The sequence below is a fragment of the Nuphar pumila genome, chromosome 17, assembly GCF_984573655.1.
Source record: "Nuphar pumila chromosome 17, dmNupPumi1.hap1.1, whole genome shotgun sequence".
NCBI classification, from domain to species: Eukaryota; Viridiplantae; Streptophyta; class Magnoliopsida; order Nymphaeales; family Nymphaeaceae; genus Nuphar; species Nuphar pumila.
The window spans coordinates 6,404,591-6,424,230 of NC_143265.1; the positions used below are offsets into that span (position 1 = coordinate 6,404,591).

The window sequence follows — 19,640 nt, forward strand, 5'->3', positions numbered from 1 at the left end:
TTAGCTTTATGCCTTACCATTGTCCTTTTTTTTTACTTATTTGTGCCCTCAGCCTCTAAACTTTATTTACCAAGTTTGGACTTGTTTTGTTCTTGTGAATCAAGAGGTGGTCATTTCAGTTCTGATGAAACTAGCTGGAGGCTGTCCATCCTTGGCTGATCAACTGAATGTGGATGCCTTTCTTGAGCAGGCCCGCTCATATGATAAGGCCTCTTCAAGCCCAGTGGGGTGGTATATAAGGTGAAGTTTTGTGTCAAATGTCAGCTATTTTGTTGTCTTTCATTTTTGCCCCTCCTTTTGCTTTACATTAAGATGGATGCTTGTTATTCTTACGTTTTTTAATGTCTAGAATTGTATATAGTATATACATTTTCATCTGTTCACTGTGTAAGGCTTGCTATGTCACATGGATACGGCCATTTTTATGAAGTTTTCAATATGATTAAGGGATACAGAACGGGAGCCAAAATGGAGCATCCGTGTGAGATAGAAGGCTTGTATATGTGAATTTCAAAGCTCACAAAAATTACATGATCACACTAGCTTCAGTGATTCATATAGCTTACTGGTTTTGGTAAAATTTGATGCAATTTTTCATAGTCAACCATCATAGTGAAATGGAATCCCAATTGGTTGATTGGTTCCTGTACAATCTCATTTCAGGAATGCACAGACAAGACAATTATCTCACCCATTGCCTGTTTTACGTGCTCGGGAAATTGATCAATGGTCAAGAAGTCAGGAATACAGATCTCTGCTTAAACATGCAACGCCGACAAGCACCGTTTCTAATGCATAGTATCAAGCACAACACAATACCGTGAAACATTTGATAAAGGTGTGCCTCTGGCTACTTACATTTGACCCCTATAAACTGTTTATTTGATCGGGCAACTTCTGACTTATTTGCTTTCATTCTGATGAATTGATATGTTCTCCATTTACCCTCAATTCAGAATAGCAGCTGTAAGTCTATTATGATCACATTTAAATACCTTAGCGGCTCCCATGTACCACTCATATATGGGTGCCAGAGAGTTGCATCTGAAGACTAAATTTCAAAACCAGAGGGTTCTGCCTATGATTTCAAACATCAGACATGGGCAACGCAGTGATCTTAAAGGCAGCCTGAGCATGATCATCATGGATAATATAGTCCACTTTGGGGTGCGTGTATTTATGAGATGTGAAAACATTGTAGTCGATAACATTTATTATAAGGGCAGAATCTTTGAGATGTAAGAAATTTCTCAGATATTTTCATGTTACAGAAGTGCTAATACAATAATAGCAGCAACTTAGGCATTGGTCAGATGGACCCTGATTCCTTGGCTATAGTGTTGGATATGTTATACTTTTTGGGTACACATCCAAATCTTTCTGTTGTTTTGTCATGGATCATACTTATAAACCCACATTGATTTTTCCCTAGTTTTCATTAAAACGTACCACTGTAATTTGGAGCATCTATTTGGTAGGTAATTCCACTGTAATTTGGCAAGCTTTATTTTGGCACAATGGCTTCTCGAATGGCGTAAATGTGCTTTTGCATAATCTTGATAATGATCGAAAACCATTGCAATTAAACTTTTCGAGTTCGGTGGAAAATGAAAGGTCGATTCTAGGGCTTTGAAACTGACTGTTGATGAAAGGGGGCTTTTCATAAAAACAAGTGATCAAAGATCAGACCCTCTCAACCTTCAGTAATCGTAACGATACTGACACTTAAAACCCTTACAGTGAAAAGAAAAAACTTTGGCAAAAGAACAAATGGTCAGTAATAAACACAAGAACCCCAACGATTAATAATCACCAAGTAAAACAAAATCCAACTTTTGATTCATGGGACTGGCGACCAAATAATAGGGCACACGACTTGGCTTTTGTTGGCTTTTTCACTTTACGCAGTCAGCTTGGCATTGGCGACCAAATATTCTATAGTCCGAGTAAGGGATCGACTATTGTTTGTAGGGTGTAACTGGGTCAGGTATACCCAACCCAATCAAGTTGACCCGACTTGATTGTGATAGACCTATGAGTTTGAGTTGGGTCTAAAATCTAGATCCGAATTGTGAAAGGGTTTTGGTTTTGAGTGCTGCACAATGAATGAATTCGTATGGGTTTGTCTTGATTTGAACCGTTTGTGCTTTCTGTTTCGAGACGTACTCGGTTTTCTTGCTTCTTATGGTTACCTCGGTGCAATGTACGTTATCCAGCCCCTGACCCCTTTGTGCTACCAGTACCACTAATGATTGTATCTAGATACAGTGTTCGATCTTGGCATTACTGAATTCGACCTAATTGGATTCAGATTCATATTCAAGGTCAGCTTGAAAAGGGGAATGGTCAGCACAAATCTAATTACTAATCGGATACAAGTAATTAGGTAGGGTTATCCATCTGATTCAAATGAAATATGTATGACGAATCTGAATCCAAATATCAGTTGGATTCTATTTGCTTTACCGAATTTGACAAATTGGATTCTGTTGGATATCCGACTAATTGAATACCCGTTTACATCCCTAGATATGAAACATATTTTAGGGTGTGTCTGGCTCGGATTTCATATATATTCTGTCAAGATATCGACCCGTACCTAGGGGTGTAAACAGGTCGGATCTAGGCATTACCAAGTCCAACGTAATTAGTTTTTACCTAATCGGATTCAGAGTCGGATGGAATCAAATAAAACTGAATTCGGATCCAACTAGCTTAAAACCCGAGATTTACACTTAATATAATCCGAGCTTTAGTTGGATAATTCAAAATGCAAAACTCAATACCAAACCTGAATTCAATTATTAATCATATCCTAATTTCGCAAACAAATCCAACTAATAGGATTCGGATTTGGGTCCAATGTCAGGTTACATCCAATCTGTGAGATCACTTGACCACATTAACTATGTTCGGGTCAAATTGGAGTCGGGGCAGACCTTTTCTTTTTTTTTTCTTCTTTGTTAGAAAACAATAACAAGCCTCTCGTGATTAGGGCTTGACAGGCCCAACCCATATCCTTGCCAGACTCAATTATAATTGGGCTTGGGTTATGTCTGTCAGGCTCTATATATTTCACAAATAGGCCAGGCTTGTTATTTGCAGGTGCTCCGATTGATTGGTAGGAGCTGTTAATGCACGTCCTCACACGTGTTGAGAGGTTGCAAGTTCAAAACCCAATGGTACGTTAACTGGTGGTGGTCTGTCTAACCTTAAGCTTATAACTGGTGGGGTCGCTGCCTAACCCCAGCTTGCCTATTAATAAAAGAAAAAAAAAAGGCCAGGCTTGTTTGGAGCTCGATCACCCAACACACATTGGATATCCGGCCCAATGTTCACTCTGAATAAAAAGAAAGAAAGGTTAATTATCAAAAGAAGAAATAATTTACTCGGTATAATCCACCTTCATCTATACATAATGTAATGTGTTGATTCAAAATATTAGTCCTAAAATCTTAAAATTATGGATTTCAAAATATCCTGATATATCAAATGATGACATATACATATACTTTATTAAACCTATTGGGAGGGGTAAAATTTTAGCTTCCAAATATCGGTTAATTGAGTCTCCCACTCCAAGTATTATTTGGAGAAGTTCCGTAAACGGGGATTGCTATTGATTCGATGATCCCTATAGAAGAAGGTCAATATTCTCAATCAAAATCAAAGATACTATTCTCAATCAAAAGGTCAATATGAAAATGAAAGAATCAAGTGAAATTAAATATTCTAAGTACATATAATTTATTAAACTTGTTATTTACATGAAAATAAAAGAATTAAGTAGAATTACATACGCTCACTATAAAAAAACTGAACTGAAGTCGTATCTGGTCTCTAGCTGTGGGATCCAAATCGAGAAAACATTTTTTGATTTAGGGATTGCGTTCCTCATCTAACACAAATTACCACTTGGGGAGATGGTAAAGAGACACTCCTCCACAGTGGAACGAAGGCCGGCCCCCTAGTCAATCGGCATTCTTGATCAACGATAGACCCGTCCAGGTAAATATGCTTTTTCGTTCAAACCACATGAACTTTTATAAACCTTCACCCAGCCTTGCACTTCTTCCCGCTTCGATGTGGGACTAATGTTTTTTTTTTTTCCTTTTTGTTTATACGCACACGGCCACCTTGTCTTTCCCTCACCTGTTTCAGCATATGGGTCCATCGTACCGTATAAAATGCCCAGGCATAACTTGTCTTCTATGGCTCTTTTATTTTTATCAAGCTATCATGATTCTATTGGGGAATATTCAAGTGCAAATAAAGTTTCTGATATCCATTTCATGCCTATGGTGAGTTAAAAATTGTTGCTTTAAGCAATCGTTTTTCAACAAAAACCTGTTTCAAATATAATGGTTCATGCCACTGGTTTGGATGTCCCCACTTATTCAGAAAATTGAGAGAGAACCAGAGAAATTGGCAATACTGTTTACAATTCAAATTTCCAACTTATCCAACATTTCAATATAAATGGATGCATAGCCCCGAAAGGGGTTTGGCTTAGTGGGATGGGGCCTAGGCCGCTTGGCAAGCAGTCTAGGTTCAAATCCCGTGGCGACTCGCTGGGGGCAAGAGGTAAGCCCATGGAGTTTTATGCTGGCAGGACAATTACCATAAGTACGGCAGGCAAAGCCAGCACGGCTAGGTCTCTAATCCTGGGGCGGTTTCTCAGTGTAAATATCAAAAAAATAAAATAAGTGGATGCATCCAAACACCCCAAGCATTTTGGTTCTTTTTCTCAACCTCATATCTAACCAATCGTTTATAAACAACAGTTGGAGCCACTCAGTCCATGCTCTTATAGAAGTCAAAATTTTCAACCAAGAAGCAATGTCACAAACCTTGTTATAGGGATTCAGAAAAAAAATCTCACAATAAATTAAAAAAAAATTATTTGTTTTCACCGTCTCTCGGACAGAAACATTAAGGAAATATTAATTGTGTAAAATCTAATACACACACCATGAAATTCAACAAGTTGTTAATGTTAATATCGCATTGATATTGTTATAAAATCACGGTTTTTTAGTAAAAGGTGGTATTTTATGATCATGTTTTAGTGTATTTTTGGCCTTTGAAGATATGTACTGCAACAAAAATCACCAGTCTCTCGGTCAGAAACGTGCAATGTTGTCAGAATCGGCCGATACGTATCGTATCGGCAGAATATTGATACGATACTGACATGAATCGGCTATTTTTTAATAAATGCAAAAAATAAATAAAATTAAAACTTTTAATGTTATTTTAATATGTGTCACGTTTTGATTGAAAAATAACTTAATCTACAGATTCAGAGATCTTAAACAAAGAATCACAAAAATTTTAGGTTAAAAATTAATTTAACTTACAGATTGATGGGGGCCGCGCGAACGCGTTCCCCCTCTACCACAAATTATGATGTCCACTCTCCCACTTGGGGAGATGGTAGAGAGACGCTCCTCCTGAGTGCAATGGAGGCCGCCTCCCTAGGCAGTCGGCCTTATTGATCGCCGATAGACCCCGTCCAGGTAAGTATGACTCCCACTCAAACCTTGTGTCCTTTTATAGCCCATCACCTGCCTTGCACTTCTTCCGCTTCTTCGATACAGGACTAAATTTTTCTTCATCGAACATTGTATGCTCATATGACTTATAAAATAATGTACTTAATGTAGTGAGCTTGGCATTGGTGAGTGGCGACCAAACGCTCTATAGTCCGAGTAAAGGATGGACTCTTTCTTGTAGGGTGGTAATCGGGTCAGGCATGCCCGACCCAATCAAGTTGACCCGTTTTGATTGTGATACACCTATGGGCTTGAGTTAGGTCTAAAATCTAGGTTCGGATTCCGAAGGGGTTTTTGTTTGAGTGCTGCACAAAGAATGAATTTTTGTGGGTTTGGGTTTGGGTTTGGGTTTGGGTTTGACTTGATTTGAACCGCTTGAGGTTTTTGTTTTGAAACCGTACACGTTTTCTTGCTTCTTATGGTTAGTTCTGTGCAATATACGTTATCCAGCCCTTGACCCGTTTGTGCTCCTACTAGTGATTCTGTCATCCACACACAACTAGGGGTGGCAATCGGGTCGGGTTGGCGGGTCAACATACCTCAACCCGAACCCGAACCGTTTATTAAACGGGTCGGCTGTGGCAAACACGAACCCGACCCGTTTAATAAATGGGTAACCCGACACGACCCGCCAACCCATTTAATAAATGGGTTGGGTCGGGTAAACGGGTTTTCAGGTTCGCGGGTAAGGTTGGCGGGTTGACGGATCGGGTTGGCAGGTAGGCGGGTTGGCGGGTTGGCATACCCCCAACCCGAACCCGACCTGTTTAATAAACGGGTTACGCGGGTCGACCCGTTTATTAAACGGGTTGGCTTAAGCCCAACCCGAACCCGCCTAAGAGGCGGGTTGGCGGGTCGTGTCAGAAATTGCCACCCCTACACACAACCCACTTTACCATTAGGATTGTAAGGTTACAAATAGGGATGTGAATGGGTCAGATTTGGTTTAGATCTAGGCATTACTGAATCCAACCTATTTGGATGTAGATTCAAGATCAGATTGGAAAAGGCACTAATCAACCCAAATCTGATTTACTAATTGGGTAGGGTTATCGAACTGATTCAAAATGAAATCTGTTTGACGAATCTGAATTCGATTTTCAATTGGATTCCATAGAAGAGCCTTATAATTGTGTTATTGATAGGAGAAAAGATCAAATGTAATACTATGTTTGAGATATTGGTTGCAACTTGAATTACTTAAATTCATTATCCTTTTATCTTGCTTTTCATCCACAAATTGCTGCATTCAACTAGTAAATGCTGATTATTTCTTTTTTTATTTTGGATTCTGGTTTATCTTTTTAATGCTGGACCTATTTTTAGAGTGTTCTCTATTATAGATTTATATTTCAAATATGCAAAAAATTTTATATTAACAGATTATTATTTGATCTAGCCCAAATAAAGTAACAAAAAAAAAACATATTCAACCCAACAAATGCTATGACTATTTCGCTATGTATGTTAAAATAACAACGAACTACAAATTAAACAAAAATTAGTTTGTATTTTCTGCATGTCAATGTATAATTTTGTACTGAAATATCCCAAATTAAGAAAAAGAAATAAAAACATAAGGTCTATAAATAGATAAATAACAAAAGAGTTAGTGAAGATAGGTTATAGATAGACTAAAAGTTGGTTGCAAATCAAGATTATTTGGGAGGAAAATTGGCCAACTATGTCAAACTATTTGCTAAATCATGATTAATCACGTATATCAGTTATATCATCATAAATCAAATATTATGCAAAACCGTTATTATCTTTTGGTCTTGCTAGAAAATCCAAATAATGATCATTAGTAAAAAATCATTGTTTAAAGGCTAACCAAAGGAGAAAAAAAGTTATCACCATTTAACCCCCCCCCCCAAAAAAAAAAAAAAGCCAAGTGTTTCACTCCCTATTCTTCTCTTTTTTTTTAAGTTCACTTCATCGCTAAGTTTAAATTTTGGGGGAAAACTGGGCTCCGCCCCCCCTCACCCCGTTTGGACCAGGGATGGAGGTTAAAATCAAAAGCCTTGTGGGGATGGACTTACGTTTTTCCCTGCCCCACCCCGCCCTGTCCCCGATCCCCATTAGTAAAATGCTAAAATAATCTTTAGGGGAAATGGAGCCCGTCTTGCTTTGCCCCGTTTGGACAGAGAATGGAGGACATAAAACCGGGATGGAGCCGAAGATAGAGGTTAAATTCAAAACCTGTATTAGGATGGAAGCGAGAATGGAGGGTAAAATTTTAAAATGCAACAAGGGTGGAGACCTTGACCCCCGCCCCGGTCCACTGCCATCCCAACACAAGAGCTTACGTGATACAAAAGATAACAAAGGAAGATAAACAAAAGCTGGCCCTAACGTTCAATGTGAAAGGATCAGTTATCAATTTATCGACCTCCACATATCAGGCTTAAATGGATGGGTGAGCTTCACTTATTGATGATTCAAAAAACTTTGAGGAAAAAAGGTTTAAATTTTGAAGAAACAAAAAAGTTTAATTTTAAGTTTAAGAATTGGTCAATGCCTAACCCTGGTTAATTTAATGCCAACTTAGCGGAAGGATTGTTTTAAACTAACGGTGTAAAAGGCGGGAACCAATTTGCAAAATCTCACAAGGCAGGGATTATTTTGCAAAAAAAAACTCAAACTAATTCATCGATTGTTTTTTCTGAAATGCATGGATTCAACTAAGCGGTCCTTAGACTTTTTCTTTTAGTTTTTATTTTTTTTTTTATGGTGCATGATAGCATGGGTACGGCTGGGTAGAATCATAGTGACAAACAAAAATCTTGTGATACTAACGCGAGAAATTGCCTGAAAGTTTAAAACGGTAATTTCTTGAGAGATTTATAAAAAAACATAAATACCACTATTTAAACGTGATATTTACATTTTAAACAGCTGTTTATCCTGAAAAAAACATGTATTTTTATTTTTTAATAATTGTTATTAATATTTTCTTATAAAAAACATTTTTTATATTTTTTAATTTAATTTTTTTATTGCCAAGATTTTGCCAAATCCTGGATTTCACAAATACAGGATTTGAGAGCATTGGGATTTGCCTAATCTCAATTGCTGTTTTGGATCCATTTTAGGATTCTGGTTGGAGTTGGCATCTCCTTTCCAACTGCAGGCCACCATAGTGACAAATATTGCGAGATTTATGAAAATCTTTAAGATAATATCATGAGAAATTGCTTGAAAGTTTAAAACGGCAATTTCTTGGGCGATTTTAAAAATGTTAGAGATTATGTCATTCTGATTTTTTTAAGACTTGGGGAGTCTTGATTTTGAGGAATTTTGATAAGAACCAGGGTAGGTTTTTATGTATGATAATGATAGGGATCATGTCAACTTGAGGTAGGCATTTATGGATGAGTTTTTATAGCATGAACAAATTCTTCTCTTTCAATGGACACCCCACAAAGAATCTCTCACAATAGGATCTGAACTTTATTAGCCTACGTTAGGAGAGCAGATAAGAGGGATGTGAACATTCTCTTTAACTATATAGGATGGAGAAGAAAGCATACATGGGTTTTCTCCAAAATTGGAAAATACCACAGACAAAGAGAGAGATTCATTTTCATTCAAGGTGTATAAGAGGGATGTGAACAACCTTTTGTTGACCTTCCTTTTTGCACCACTCAGCCAAAAGAGGGCATCCAGAGATGTACAGGACCATAAGTGAGGGGAGGCGTTGCACCCAATCTGGTAGGAAGCTCAGTTTTGGACATGCTTCTACATGTAAATATTCAAGTTGGCTGAAACTTTGCATCCCATCCGGTAGACTTTCCAACTCAGGTAAATCATCAAGGCACAGGGATCTAAGCTGGGGGAATTTGTCCAGCCATTTCGGTAGATGGGTCAGCGTGGGGGCTTCCTACAATATCCAAGTGTCCAAGCTGCTGGAGGTGTTGTACCCATTCCGGCAAAGAATCTAAATCTGGCAATACCCTGATCCTTAGAACATCCACCCTGCTTCTCAAGTACTGCAACCCACTCAGCTTTGTGCTCATTTCCAATGAATCAATGACCAAAGAGCAAGCAAGAGATTTAGTCATTCCATATGGATCCCTAGAAGAGTTTGGCAAGCAACCAACATGTAGAAACCGCAGACTGGGGAGGTGATCTTTCAACACATCTACTATGGAGACCAGATTGGGGCAATCCTCAATGACTAACTCTGCAAGCATATTCATGTTCTGCAGTAAGCCCTGGAAACACTCCATTCCCAGCTCTGGAAAACTTCTTATTCTCAGACACCTGAGTCTTGTTACTTCCAAGTATTGCAGAACGCTCTCAGCTTGCTGAGATACCAGACTGGGAAATGAACCCAGGTCCAGTTCTTGTAATTCTCGCAGGCTCTCAAGCAATGTGATTGGCAAGGAATGAAGTTGGGGCAAATTTTTTATTGCCAATCTCCTGAGCTTTGTGAGCATTTGCAACCCATTTGGTAACAAAGTTAGCTTTGGGCAATCATCAACTTTTAGAGACCCCAGACTGGTCAGATGTTGCAAGCCTTCTTCTGGAAATGAAGCCAAGTCCTTAATGCCAACTACCTCCAACTCCTTGAGGTTCTGCAACTCATGAGTTGCATCCCACAGGGGTTTCAATTGGCTACAGTTGTGAATTGAAGCACTTGTCAAAGCAGGTGAATATGGCAACTTAACCAATGCTTCACAGTGAAATAGTTAGTGCTTCCAATAAGGGGCAGTCAGGCAAATGCTTCAAGTTTGGACATTTCTTAATAACCATCTTCTTTAGATATTGCAATGTCATCGTCTCTCCTCCTTCCCTCCTTGACAATCCTTCCAAATTGTCCATATGAGTTAGCTTTAGTTCCTCAAGGGCTCGAAAGATTGGCATTTCCTTTAGTTTTGGACAATTTGATACTTCTAACCTATGGAGGCGAGACATTGTTTCTCTTTGAGTGCTGAATGACCATTCCTCCAAGCTGTCAAAACTTGACAATGTTAGTTCCTCAAGTTTGGGGAATCCAACTTGTTCACCACCACCATAGTCACTAGCTTCTTGGTAAAAGCTATTGTTGATGATTTTAACCCTTTCAGCACCTTCTATTTTGAGTCTTGCAAGATTGGGTAGATGTCCTAGATTGGGCAAGTATTCCAAGAAATTGCATCCATGTAAAATGACTTCCTCCAAACAATAGTATGTGGTGTAGTTCATATATGTAGGAAACCTTACACCCCAATAATCCTTTATTTCGAGCTTTTTAAGGTCCTCTGAAGGTTGAAGACTTTCATATATAACCCCTATTTTATGTACAGACTCTTCGTTAAACTCTTCACTTTTCACTTCACAAGATAATACCAAGCTCTGCAGGTGCTTCTTCTCTTTTAAATTGGCTTTTGCTGCCTGTTCTCCATTTTCAACTCTTTCCATATGTTCTATGACCAATTCTCCTCTTAAACTGTTCAAATCCTCCAGTTCCTCTATACTGCTACTGTTTCCATCAATTTCTTGACTTCCCACCAAAAACTTATTCAATGTTCGTAAGCAGGTCAGCCTTCCAATTCCCTTTGGCAAATATTCGAGTTCAATCGTGTCCTTTATGTCAAGATGTCTTATGCTCCTCAACTGTGAAATTCCTTCGGGAAGCCTTTTTATTTTGCTGTAACGAAGATCCAATGTCTGTAGATCACAAAGCTTAATAGTTGACTTGGGTAACTTGGTGATTCCTGTATCAGAGAGATTTATGTACTTCAAAAGTAACAAATCTCCTAGTGACTCAGGCAATTCATATATACCTGTACTTCCACTCAAGTCTAACACCCTTAAACACTTTAGACCAACAAAACTCATGGAGGGACAATGTTTGATGTTGCACAATATCAACGTGCGTAGCTTTGTTTCTTTGCTCAGTGACTTAAAAGAGCAAGTTTCTTCTTCAGAAAAAAAGAAGCGTGCTTGACCTCTCATGTGCAGAGCAAAATCATGCACAATATCATGCAATTTGTATACACATACTTCACCCTCATATATTTCAGCTTGGATCAAGCAACGACCAACCAAAGCTTCCAGGTAACTTTCAGCCAAATCCTCCATATCTAATCGTCCTCCTTCCATTTTATGAAAGTCCTCTAACTCTCTTCCTTTCGAAATGAAGCCTTCAGCCATCCATAGTCTAAGTAGGGTTTCCCTTTCCATCTCGAAATCCTTCGGATAAATGGAGCAGTATGCAAGGCATTGCTTTAAGGAGAGAGGCAAGTCCATATAGCTAAATGCAATTGCAGGAAGGACATCATCTTGACCCCCTATGCCTTTCCAAGCCCAGAATGGGCTATCAGCGACATCTTGCCAAACAGGCCTTCTTCTTTCTTTGTCCTGCAACACACTCGCCACGGCTTTTATAGCGAGAGGCAACCCTTTACATTTCTTCATGATATCCCTGCCGATGCTCTTAACCCCATCGAGTTCTCCCTCACTCTCTTCTTTCCTGAGTGCCCCCGTCAGGAACAATGCCCAACTTTGGTCCTCTGATAAGCATTTCAGTTCATGTATTCGAGATGTCTTCATCCTCCTTGAAGTGTTCCTGTTTCTAGTGGTGATGAGGACCCTACTCCCGGATCCACCGGTTTGCAGAAGACCATTCAACTCACTCCACCAATGGTAATCCCATACATCGTCAAGAACAAGCAGAAACCTCTCGTCTTTCAGATACTTGCTTATCTCCGAGTGCAAAGAACTCAGCCCGGTGAACTTGTCAGCGCCGCTCTCTTTGCCACCAACACACTCCAATATCTTCCTTGAGCGGTCCAACGATTTGGGCTTTTCCGATACACAAACCCATATGCCTATTTTAAAATATTCTTTCACAACATCACTGTTGTAGAGCTTCTTTACCAACGATTGCTATAACGGAAAGCTTCCCTTCTAATTCTTGTGGCTCTTCCATCAACCACTTGGAGACCAATTCTTCATCTTCTTCCCTGCCAACAACTCTTGACTCAGTGATGAACAGAGCAGTGTCCTTGTTCTTACCCCACATCTCGCTTATATTCTCGCCTAAACCTGCCTCAAGCCCATAACGATCTTTCTGGTTGTGAAGCTTGCTAAGCCTCTGATTAATCTTTTTCAGCTGACCCAAATAATATTCTCGAGTAATGGATATGAAAAATGCTGACCCAAATAATATTCTGGTTGACCCAGGTCCAACCCAGCAATATGGAGGCTGGGTTTGGGTCATGATTTTGCCAGGTACCTGACCTGAGTATCTTATATGTATTTTCATTTTTAAAAAAATCTGAAATTATATGGGTTTAGGTTTGAGATTCCATTTATTGCTTGAGAGAGACAGAGAGAGCTTGGTTTACTTTTCATATTTAGATGGAAAGATTTTACCAAAGCGTACGTAAGTAATAGCATCAACGAAACAATAACTACGGCTTTTTAAAAAGCCTAAAATTTCAATCTTGAAATTTGGTGGGGGCCGCGCGAACGCGTTCCCCCTCTACCACAAATTATGACGTCCACTCTCCCACTTGGGGAGATGGTAGAGAGACGCTCCTCCTGAGTGCAATGGAGGCCGGCTCCCTAGGCAATCGGCCTTATTGATCGCCGATAGACCCCGTCCAGGTAAGTATGACTCCCACTCCAACCTCGTATCCTTTTATAGCCCATCACCCGACTTGCGTTTCTCCGATTCTTCGATATGGGACTAATGTTTATTGCCCCACGTCTTGCCTTGCCCCCCACCTCTTTCAGCATAAGTGTCCATCCTACCACATAAAAATGCCGTAGCTTGTTTCTTATAGCTCTTTTATTATATACAACTACCTTGGTACTGCAATCAGGAATAAATACAAGCAAAGTCTCTGTTACCCATTTAATGCCTATAGGGATGTCAACGGGTTGGATAGAACCCAATATCCCATCTGAATCCAAAGCCGAGCAGTCGGATTCACTAGTCCAGTTTCGATGCAATTAAAAATAGGATTCAGGTTTGGTATTGAGTTTTGCATTGAAACCCAAATCCAAATCTAATTAAAAACCAAATTTTGACTGAAACTTGAATCCTATTAAGTTAATTATTGGGTTTTAAGCTAATCGGATCCGAATTCGGTTTTATCTTTTTGCATCAGACTCTATGTCAGATCCAATTAAGTCAGATTCGGTAATGCCTTGATCCGACCCATTGGCATCACAGTGAGATAAAAAATATTCCTTTATCCAATCGTTTTTCAACAAAAACTTGTTTCATGTTTCTTTGGACTAAAAAAAAAACCTGTTTCTTGTATAATGATTCATGCCACTGGTTCAATATTTGTAATTCGAATTGCTCGATTTGCCAGAGTTAGTTATGGAGCTATTTAGTGTCACAATGATTTTTGTTCTTTTTCGCAACCTCTTGGTCACGTTAGGTGCCAAATGATACCTGTGATAAATGGTTTTTTCTGCCCTTTGGTATTTTTTTTCGCAGTTTCAACCTCATAAATGTATTGGGCAGGGTCTATTTAGGATGAATTCACATGATCATGTGTTTCAGATGAAAAAATGATATTTAGAGCCTTGAAAATTTACAAATATTTTAGACAGTTGAGTTTTTCAACCTTATAAAAACCCACCCATATATCGAATTTGAATGCTTCAAGAGCTGCTCCCTGTAAAATCAAGTACATAGATCACATTTGCACAGTCAGAATTTATAAATAAAATGAAAAAAACTAAAAAACCATTTAGCACCTAATGTGTGAGCAGCTATCAATCACTCATATATATATTTGCAGCTGGAGCCACTTAGGGGTGTCAACGGCCAGGGATTAAGATTCGGGTCCAGACCTGAAGGTCCAATTAATACATGGACCTGAATATGGTTTGTAAAATTTTATACTAGACCTGAACCCAACTGGACTTCTGATTAAAACACGCAAATTTTCAATGTAAAAATGAAAAAAAAATATGATTTTACCAGGTTTGGTTCACGTAGTTCTTATCGGGTCCAAGTATGATTTTTCTTATAGTGGACCTGATTAGGCCTGGGTCTGGACTCAATAAGACCTGAGTCTGGACTCGATACTATACCCAAAAATCTGGTCAAAGACTGGTTTCACCTGTGTCCGAACCAAATTTGACCCGTTGAGTAGAGCCATGGAGTCCATACACTTATGGAAGTAAAATTTTTAGAATCAATGCTGCAAATCTTGTTACTGGGATTTTCTCTGAGGAAAAACCTCACAATAAATTAAAAAAAAAAAGACTTTGTTTTCTCCATGAAATAATAATAAATTATCAATTGAATAAAATTTAATACACAAAGTGACAAAATTATTAATGTTAATATCGCATTGATATTGTCATAAAATCGTGAAGCATTAGTTAAAGGTCACATTTTAAAATGATCATGTTTTAGACATTTGGCCTTTAAAGATACTGCAATAAAAATCACGATGTTTTCAAAATGTCAATGATATTTATCCCTATCTCGGACAGAAACGGAAGTTGTCTCGGACAGAAAGAACCCAAGAGAAGTCCCACAAACAAGGCTTTCATTTGCCAATTCATTAATTATAGATTTTTTCTGTTTTTATTTTTTTGAGAGGACTAAAAATGGATTCTTTTTCAAAGTCATAAGCATTCTTTCTCTACTGCTTCACATGTACTAGTTGATAGGTTTGCATTTTACCTTTCAATTGGAACCTTATAATTGTGATCATTTTTTTAAATTAATGTTTACCAAAAGACAAATCTTTACATTAACAAATTATTATTTGATCTCACCTAAATAAAGTAACAAAAAAAAACATATTCACCACAACAAACACCATGACTATTTCGTTATGTACGTTAAAATAACAACTACAAATCAAACAAAAAATAGTTTGTATTTTCTGCATGTCAATGTATAAAATTTTACTGAAATGCCCCAATTTAAGAAAAAAAATAAAAACATAAGGTTTATAAATAGATAAATAAAAAAAAGAGTTAGTGAAGATAGGTTATGGATAAACTAAAAGTTGGTTAGTGCGAACTGCCTCGTCCTCGGCAAATCAAGACTAATTTATAGGAAAATTGGCCAACTATGTCAAACTATTTGCTAAATCATGATTAATCATGTATATCAGCTATATCATCAAAAATAAAATATTATGCAAAACTGTTAATATCTTTTGGTCTTGCTATAAAAACTAAATAACGATCATTGGTAAAATCTTTGTTTAAAGGCTAACCAAAGGGGGGGAAATGTTTCCTCATTGTGTTTCACTCCATTTTCTTTTCCTTTTTAAGTTCACTTCATCGTTCTGTTTAAATTTCTCAACATCTTTCTCCTCACAAAAAAAGAAATGTCTACCAATAGAGATAGGGATGGCAGTCAACCGGGATGGAGGTGGGGGACAAGGTTTCCACCCCCGCCCCATCTCAAAATCCTGCCCTCCATCCCCGCATGGGTTTTCATTTTAACCTCCATTCTCGTTTCATATCCTCCATCTTTGGTCCAAACGGGGTGAGGCGGGGCGGAACCCTGTTTCTCCTCAGTCTATTGACATCCTTAAAGAATGATTGGGGACAAGGAGGGGCGGGGCAAGGGGAGGGACGGGACTGGGCAGAGCACGGCAGGAGAAAGCGTAAGTCCATCCGCGCACGAGCTTTGATTTTAACCTCTATCCCCGCTTTCATCCCCGATTCAAATAAGGCAAGGCGGGGCAGGGCCCTGTTCCCCCCTGGTCCACTACCATCCTTATCTCCCAAACATGGTAGATACAAAGACACTCACGTGATAAGAAGAAAAATAAAACAAAGGAAGATTATCAAAAGCTAGCCATCTTTTATTTAACTTTCAATAAAAAAAAATATTATTAATGAATTTGGAGATGCTTTCACAATAGCGAATTATTCTGTTGAAGGATCAGATTATCAATTTATCGCGCCCTCAACATATCGGGTTTAAATGGGTGAGATTGACCTATTGATGATTCGGAGAAGGTATAAAATTTAAAGGGAAAAAACAGTTAAAAGTTTAAGAATTGGTTATCAATTTATCGCGCCCTCCATAGATCGGATTTAAATAGGTGACAGATGGACCTATCGATGATTAGGAGAAGGTATAAAATTTAAAGGAAAAAAATAGTTAAACGTTTAAGAATTGGTTATCAATTTATCACGCCCTCCATAGATCAGTTTTAAATTGGTGACAGATGGACCTATCAATGATTAGGAGGACGTTTAAAATTTAAAGGAAAAAAATAGTTAACCGTTTAAGAATTGGTTATCAATTTATCGTGCCCTCCATAGATCGGTTTTAAATAGGTGACAGATGGACCTATCGATAATTCGAAGGAGGTTTAAAATTTAAAATGAAAAAACAATTTAAAGTTTTATTGGTGGGGGTCTCGCAAACGCGTTCCCCCTCTAACACAAATTATGACGTCTACTCTCCCACTTGGGGAAATGGTAGAGAGACGCTCCTCCGAAGTGCAATGGAGGCCGCCTTCCTAGGTAATCAGCCTTCTTGATCGTCGATAGACCCCGTCCAGGTAAGTATGATTTTTTATCGTAACCCCATGACCTTTTATAGCCGTTCACCACCTCATATTTTTTCGCTTCTTCGATACGGGACTAATTTAACATCTCTGTTACAGCATTATGAGTGACCCCACTGCCTACTTGGGCTTTTACGACTCTTTTGTTCTATGCAACTACTTTGGTATCGACGGATACTTATTTTAAGTCCAAATGGGGGTGTCAATGGGCTAGACCTGGTTCAGATCTGGGTGGTCCAGACTAGATCTGACTCGAAGAGGCCGGTATCAGGTTTGAACCTGGGTTCAATTTGACCTATCATAAGAAAAATAATAATTAATTCCTATAAATATTACATGAAGCAGACCCTATTTATACTGGATAAAGTAATGTCTTTTTTCACATTGAAATTTTGTGAATCTTATTTAGAACTTGATTGGACCTTGGCCTGGTACAGAATTTCACAAATCATATGCAGCTCTTCATAAACTATTCAGACTTTTTGAGTCTTGAATTGCATTCTCATATCACCAAACTCTGACTATAGGTTTTGGTATGGGTTTGGGTCGGGGTCAATTGTAAAATTTCACTACATTGTAAAACTTTGAGTTTTGAAGCTCATAAAAGAGTTTCATACATAACACAAACCCATGAATCAAAATGACATGTTTTGCTAAATAATCCATGTAAGTCATATTTACGTGCCTTGATCCACGCAATATATATATATATATATATATATATATATATATATATATATATATATATATATATATATATATATATATATAATGGTTTTTAATAAAGTACGCAATTTTAAGCTTACTTAACATATTTGTGTGTGTGAGCATGTATGCATGCATGAATGGTAACATATTTTTTTTAAAAAGACCAGCTGGGGTTAGGCCAACCCCTGCCAGTTCATTAATTGATGATGTATGTATAAAAAAAACAACCTTATAACAGTGGGCCGGTGATCTTCCCAATTGTTAGTCACGTACTTCTAACTGTGCTAAGTTGTCTGCTAAAAAAATAAAATTTACAGTATGTATCATTTTAACATTGTCAGAGTTGTACAACAGTTTGATCAAATATGTAGAAGCCTCCCTTTGGTATGGATGGAAGTGGATTAGGAGAAAACGGAGCCCCACCCCACCTCGCTTTGTTTGGCCTGGAGATGGAGGACATGAAACGGGGACGAAGGCAGGAATGAAGGTTAAAATCAAAACTCGTGGGGATGGAGGCAGGGATGAACTTACCCTTTCTTTCACTCTGCCCCACCCCATTGTTGATCCCCATTAGTAAAATAACTAAAATACCTTTAGGAATTTAGGGATGATAGTGAACCAGGGAGAAATGGGGTCCCGCCCCCACCTTACCCTGTTTGGATCGAGGATAGAGGACATGAAATGGGGATGGAGGTGGGGATAGGAGGTTAAAATCAAAACCCGTGTGGGGATGAAAGCAAGAATGGAGGGCAGATTTGGTTCTACCTTCCAAAACTTTAGCCAATCTATGAGTCAAATTCACCCCATGTGTAATGAGCAATTGATGCATTGCATTTGGATCATCCATTCAGTGAAGATGAGTTGGATCCAAATCCAACTCATCAAATCTGATATGAAATGTGATACCTCGTAGATCCAATGACATGCAAGATTATCCAAGTTCAATTAGATCTTCGAGAACCAAAATCTATTTTGATTATCATATTTTAATTTCTGAGAATTTTGCTTTTACTTTATCAGAAATTGCATTTTTATTTTTATTTTATTTTGTCAAATTAAAGAATTATATTAGATATTTAATTTTTTTTAATTTTTTTAGGTATCAAATTCTACGGATCCGGATAGTTCTAGTACCCTGTAGAAACTTTTTGTGGCACTAGAGGGTGTACAAAATCTCAAGATCGTTTTTTTTCTTTTTGCCTTATTAAAAATATTAAGCCTTTTGTTTTGGGTGCAGTTTATAAAGTGTTTGGATCTTGTTTAGACCTTATGTGGCACCATTTTTGAAGGACAAATTCAACCATCATTTGAATTTTAATTTTGACTCAGAAGTCAAAGTGGTTGTTGGAGGAATATTAATGCTCATTCCAAATTTAGCCTTGTAAGTGGCTATTTTTGGGTTGTAGACTTGGGAAGGTCTCCTCTCCATAATGAAAATTTAATTTTAGGGTTTAAGAACCCTAGGGGGTCGACCAACAAGAGAGAGGGCTTTGTTATTTAAAAAAAAAATGAAAGAATGAGTGTGAGGAGGAAAGAAGGAAGGTCAATTTTCTTGGAAGAACTTTAGTCGTGTGGTGGAGTTCGATCTTTGAGGCTGCTATAAGGAGCCTTGGTGGGTTGAGAACCTTGTTGCTGCGATTTCATCTTGTTGCTACCGTGAACCTTAGTGTTTTGTTGTTGAACCGTGTTGTGTTGCTACAACGCGAGTCTTGATGGCTGCAAACAAATACATCTAATTTCTGCAAACTTGTTTCTTTTAGCATTTCTGTTAATGTATGGTCGTGTGTTAATTTTTGTTGAAAATTTGTTGTTCAGAGCTGAGTTTGGTTTGGTTTGGTTTACAAACTATTGATGTGATCCTTATGTTGAAGTCATA

The 19,640-nt window shown here is 38.1% G+C and overlaps 2 protein-coding genes and 3 non-coding genes across 6 annotated transcripts in view; 1 reads left to right on the plus strand and 4 right to left on the minus strand.

Moving 5' to 3' along the window:
• LOC149811463 (plastoglobule-localized metallopeptidase 48, chloroplastic-like) overlaps positions 1-1,309 on the plus strand; it is a 36,687-nt gene extending 35,378 nt beyond the window's left edge. Inside the window, exons 8-10 of one of the 2 annotated variants that reach the window (XM_089993100.1) lie at positions 107-240; positions 664-838; positions 957-1,309. In XM_089993100.1, coding sequence (XP_089849226.1) covers positions 107-240; positions 664-799 — 270 coding nt within the window. In that variant the 3' untranslated portion in view covers positions 800-838; positions 957-1,309. Of the gene's footprint in view, positions 1-106; positions 241-663 lie in introns of both variants that reach the window. The other variant, XM_089993099.1, reaches the window with a different exon arrangement.
• A 4,057-nt stretch (positions 1,310-5,366) lies between these two features.
• On the minus strand, positions 5,367-5,527 carry LOC149811464 (U1 spliceosomal RNA). The gene has a single exon (XR_016428659.1). It is a non-coding gene; the product is annotated as a U1 spliceosomal RNA (small nuclear RNA).
• A 3,855-nt stretch (positions 5,528-9,382) lies between these two features.
• Positions 9,383-12,567, minus strand: LOC149811465 (putative disease resistance protein RGA3). Its single transcript, XM_089993887.1, has 3 exons — positions 12,423-12,567; positions 10,311-12,373; positions 9,383-10,222 (listed from the first exon to the last, which is right to left on the minus strand). The coding sequence occupies exons 1-3, from the start codon at positions 12,565-12,567 to the stop codon at positions 9,383-9,385; spliced, it is 3,048 nt and encodes a 1,015-aa protein (XP_089850013.1).
• A 434-nt stretch (positions 12,568-13,001) lies between these two features.
• On the minus strand, positions 13,002-13,162 carry LOC149811466 (U1 spliceosomal RNA). The gene has a single exon (XR_016428642.1). It is a non-coding gene; the product is annotated as a U1 spliceosomal RNA (small nuclear RNA).
• A 3,735-nt stretch (positions 13,163-16,897) lies between these two features.
• LOC149811467 (U1 spliceosomal RNA) lies at positions 16,898-17,058 on the minus strand. Its single transcript, XR_016428664.1, has one exon. It is a non-coding gene; the product is annotated as a U1 spliceosomal RNA (small nuclear RNA).
• Positions 17,059-19,640: the final 2,582 nt, after the last annotated feature.

Coding starts and splice junctions, on each gene's coding strand:
- LOC149811465 (XM_089993887.1), bottom strand. CDS start 12,567: ATGTGGGGTAAGAACAAGGACACTGCTCTGTTCATCACTGAGTCAAGA. Junction 12,374..12,422: donor TTCCGTTATAGCAATCGTTG/GTAAAGAAGCTC, acceptor ATTTTAAAATAG/GCATATGGGTTTGTGTATCG. Junction 10,223..10,310: donor TGCAATATCTAAAGAAGATG/GTTATTAAGAAA, acceptor GCATTGGTTAAG/TTGCCATATTCACCTGCTTT.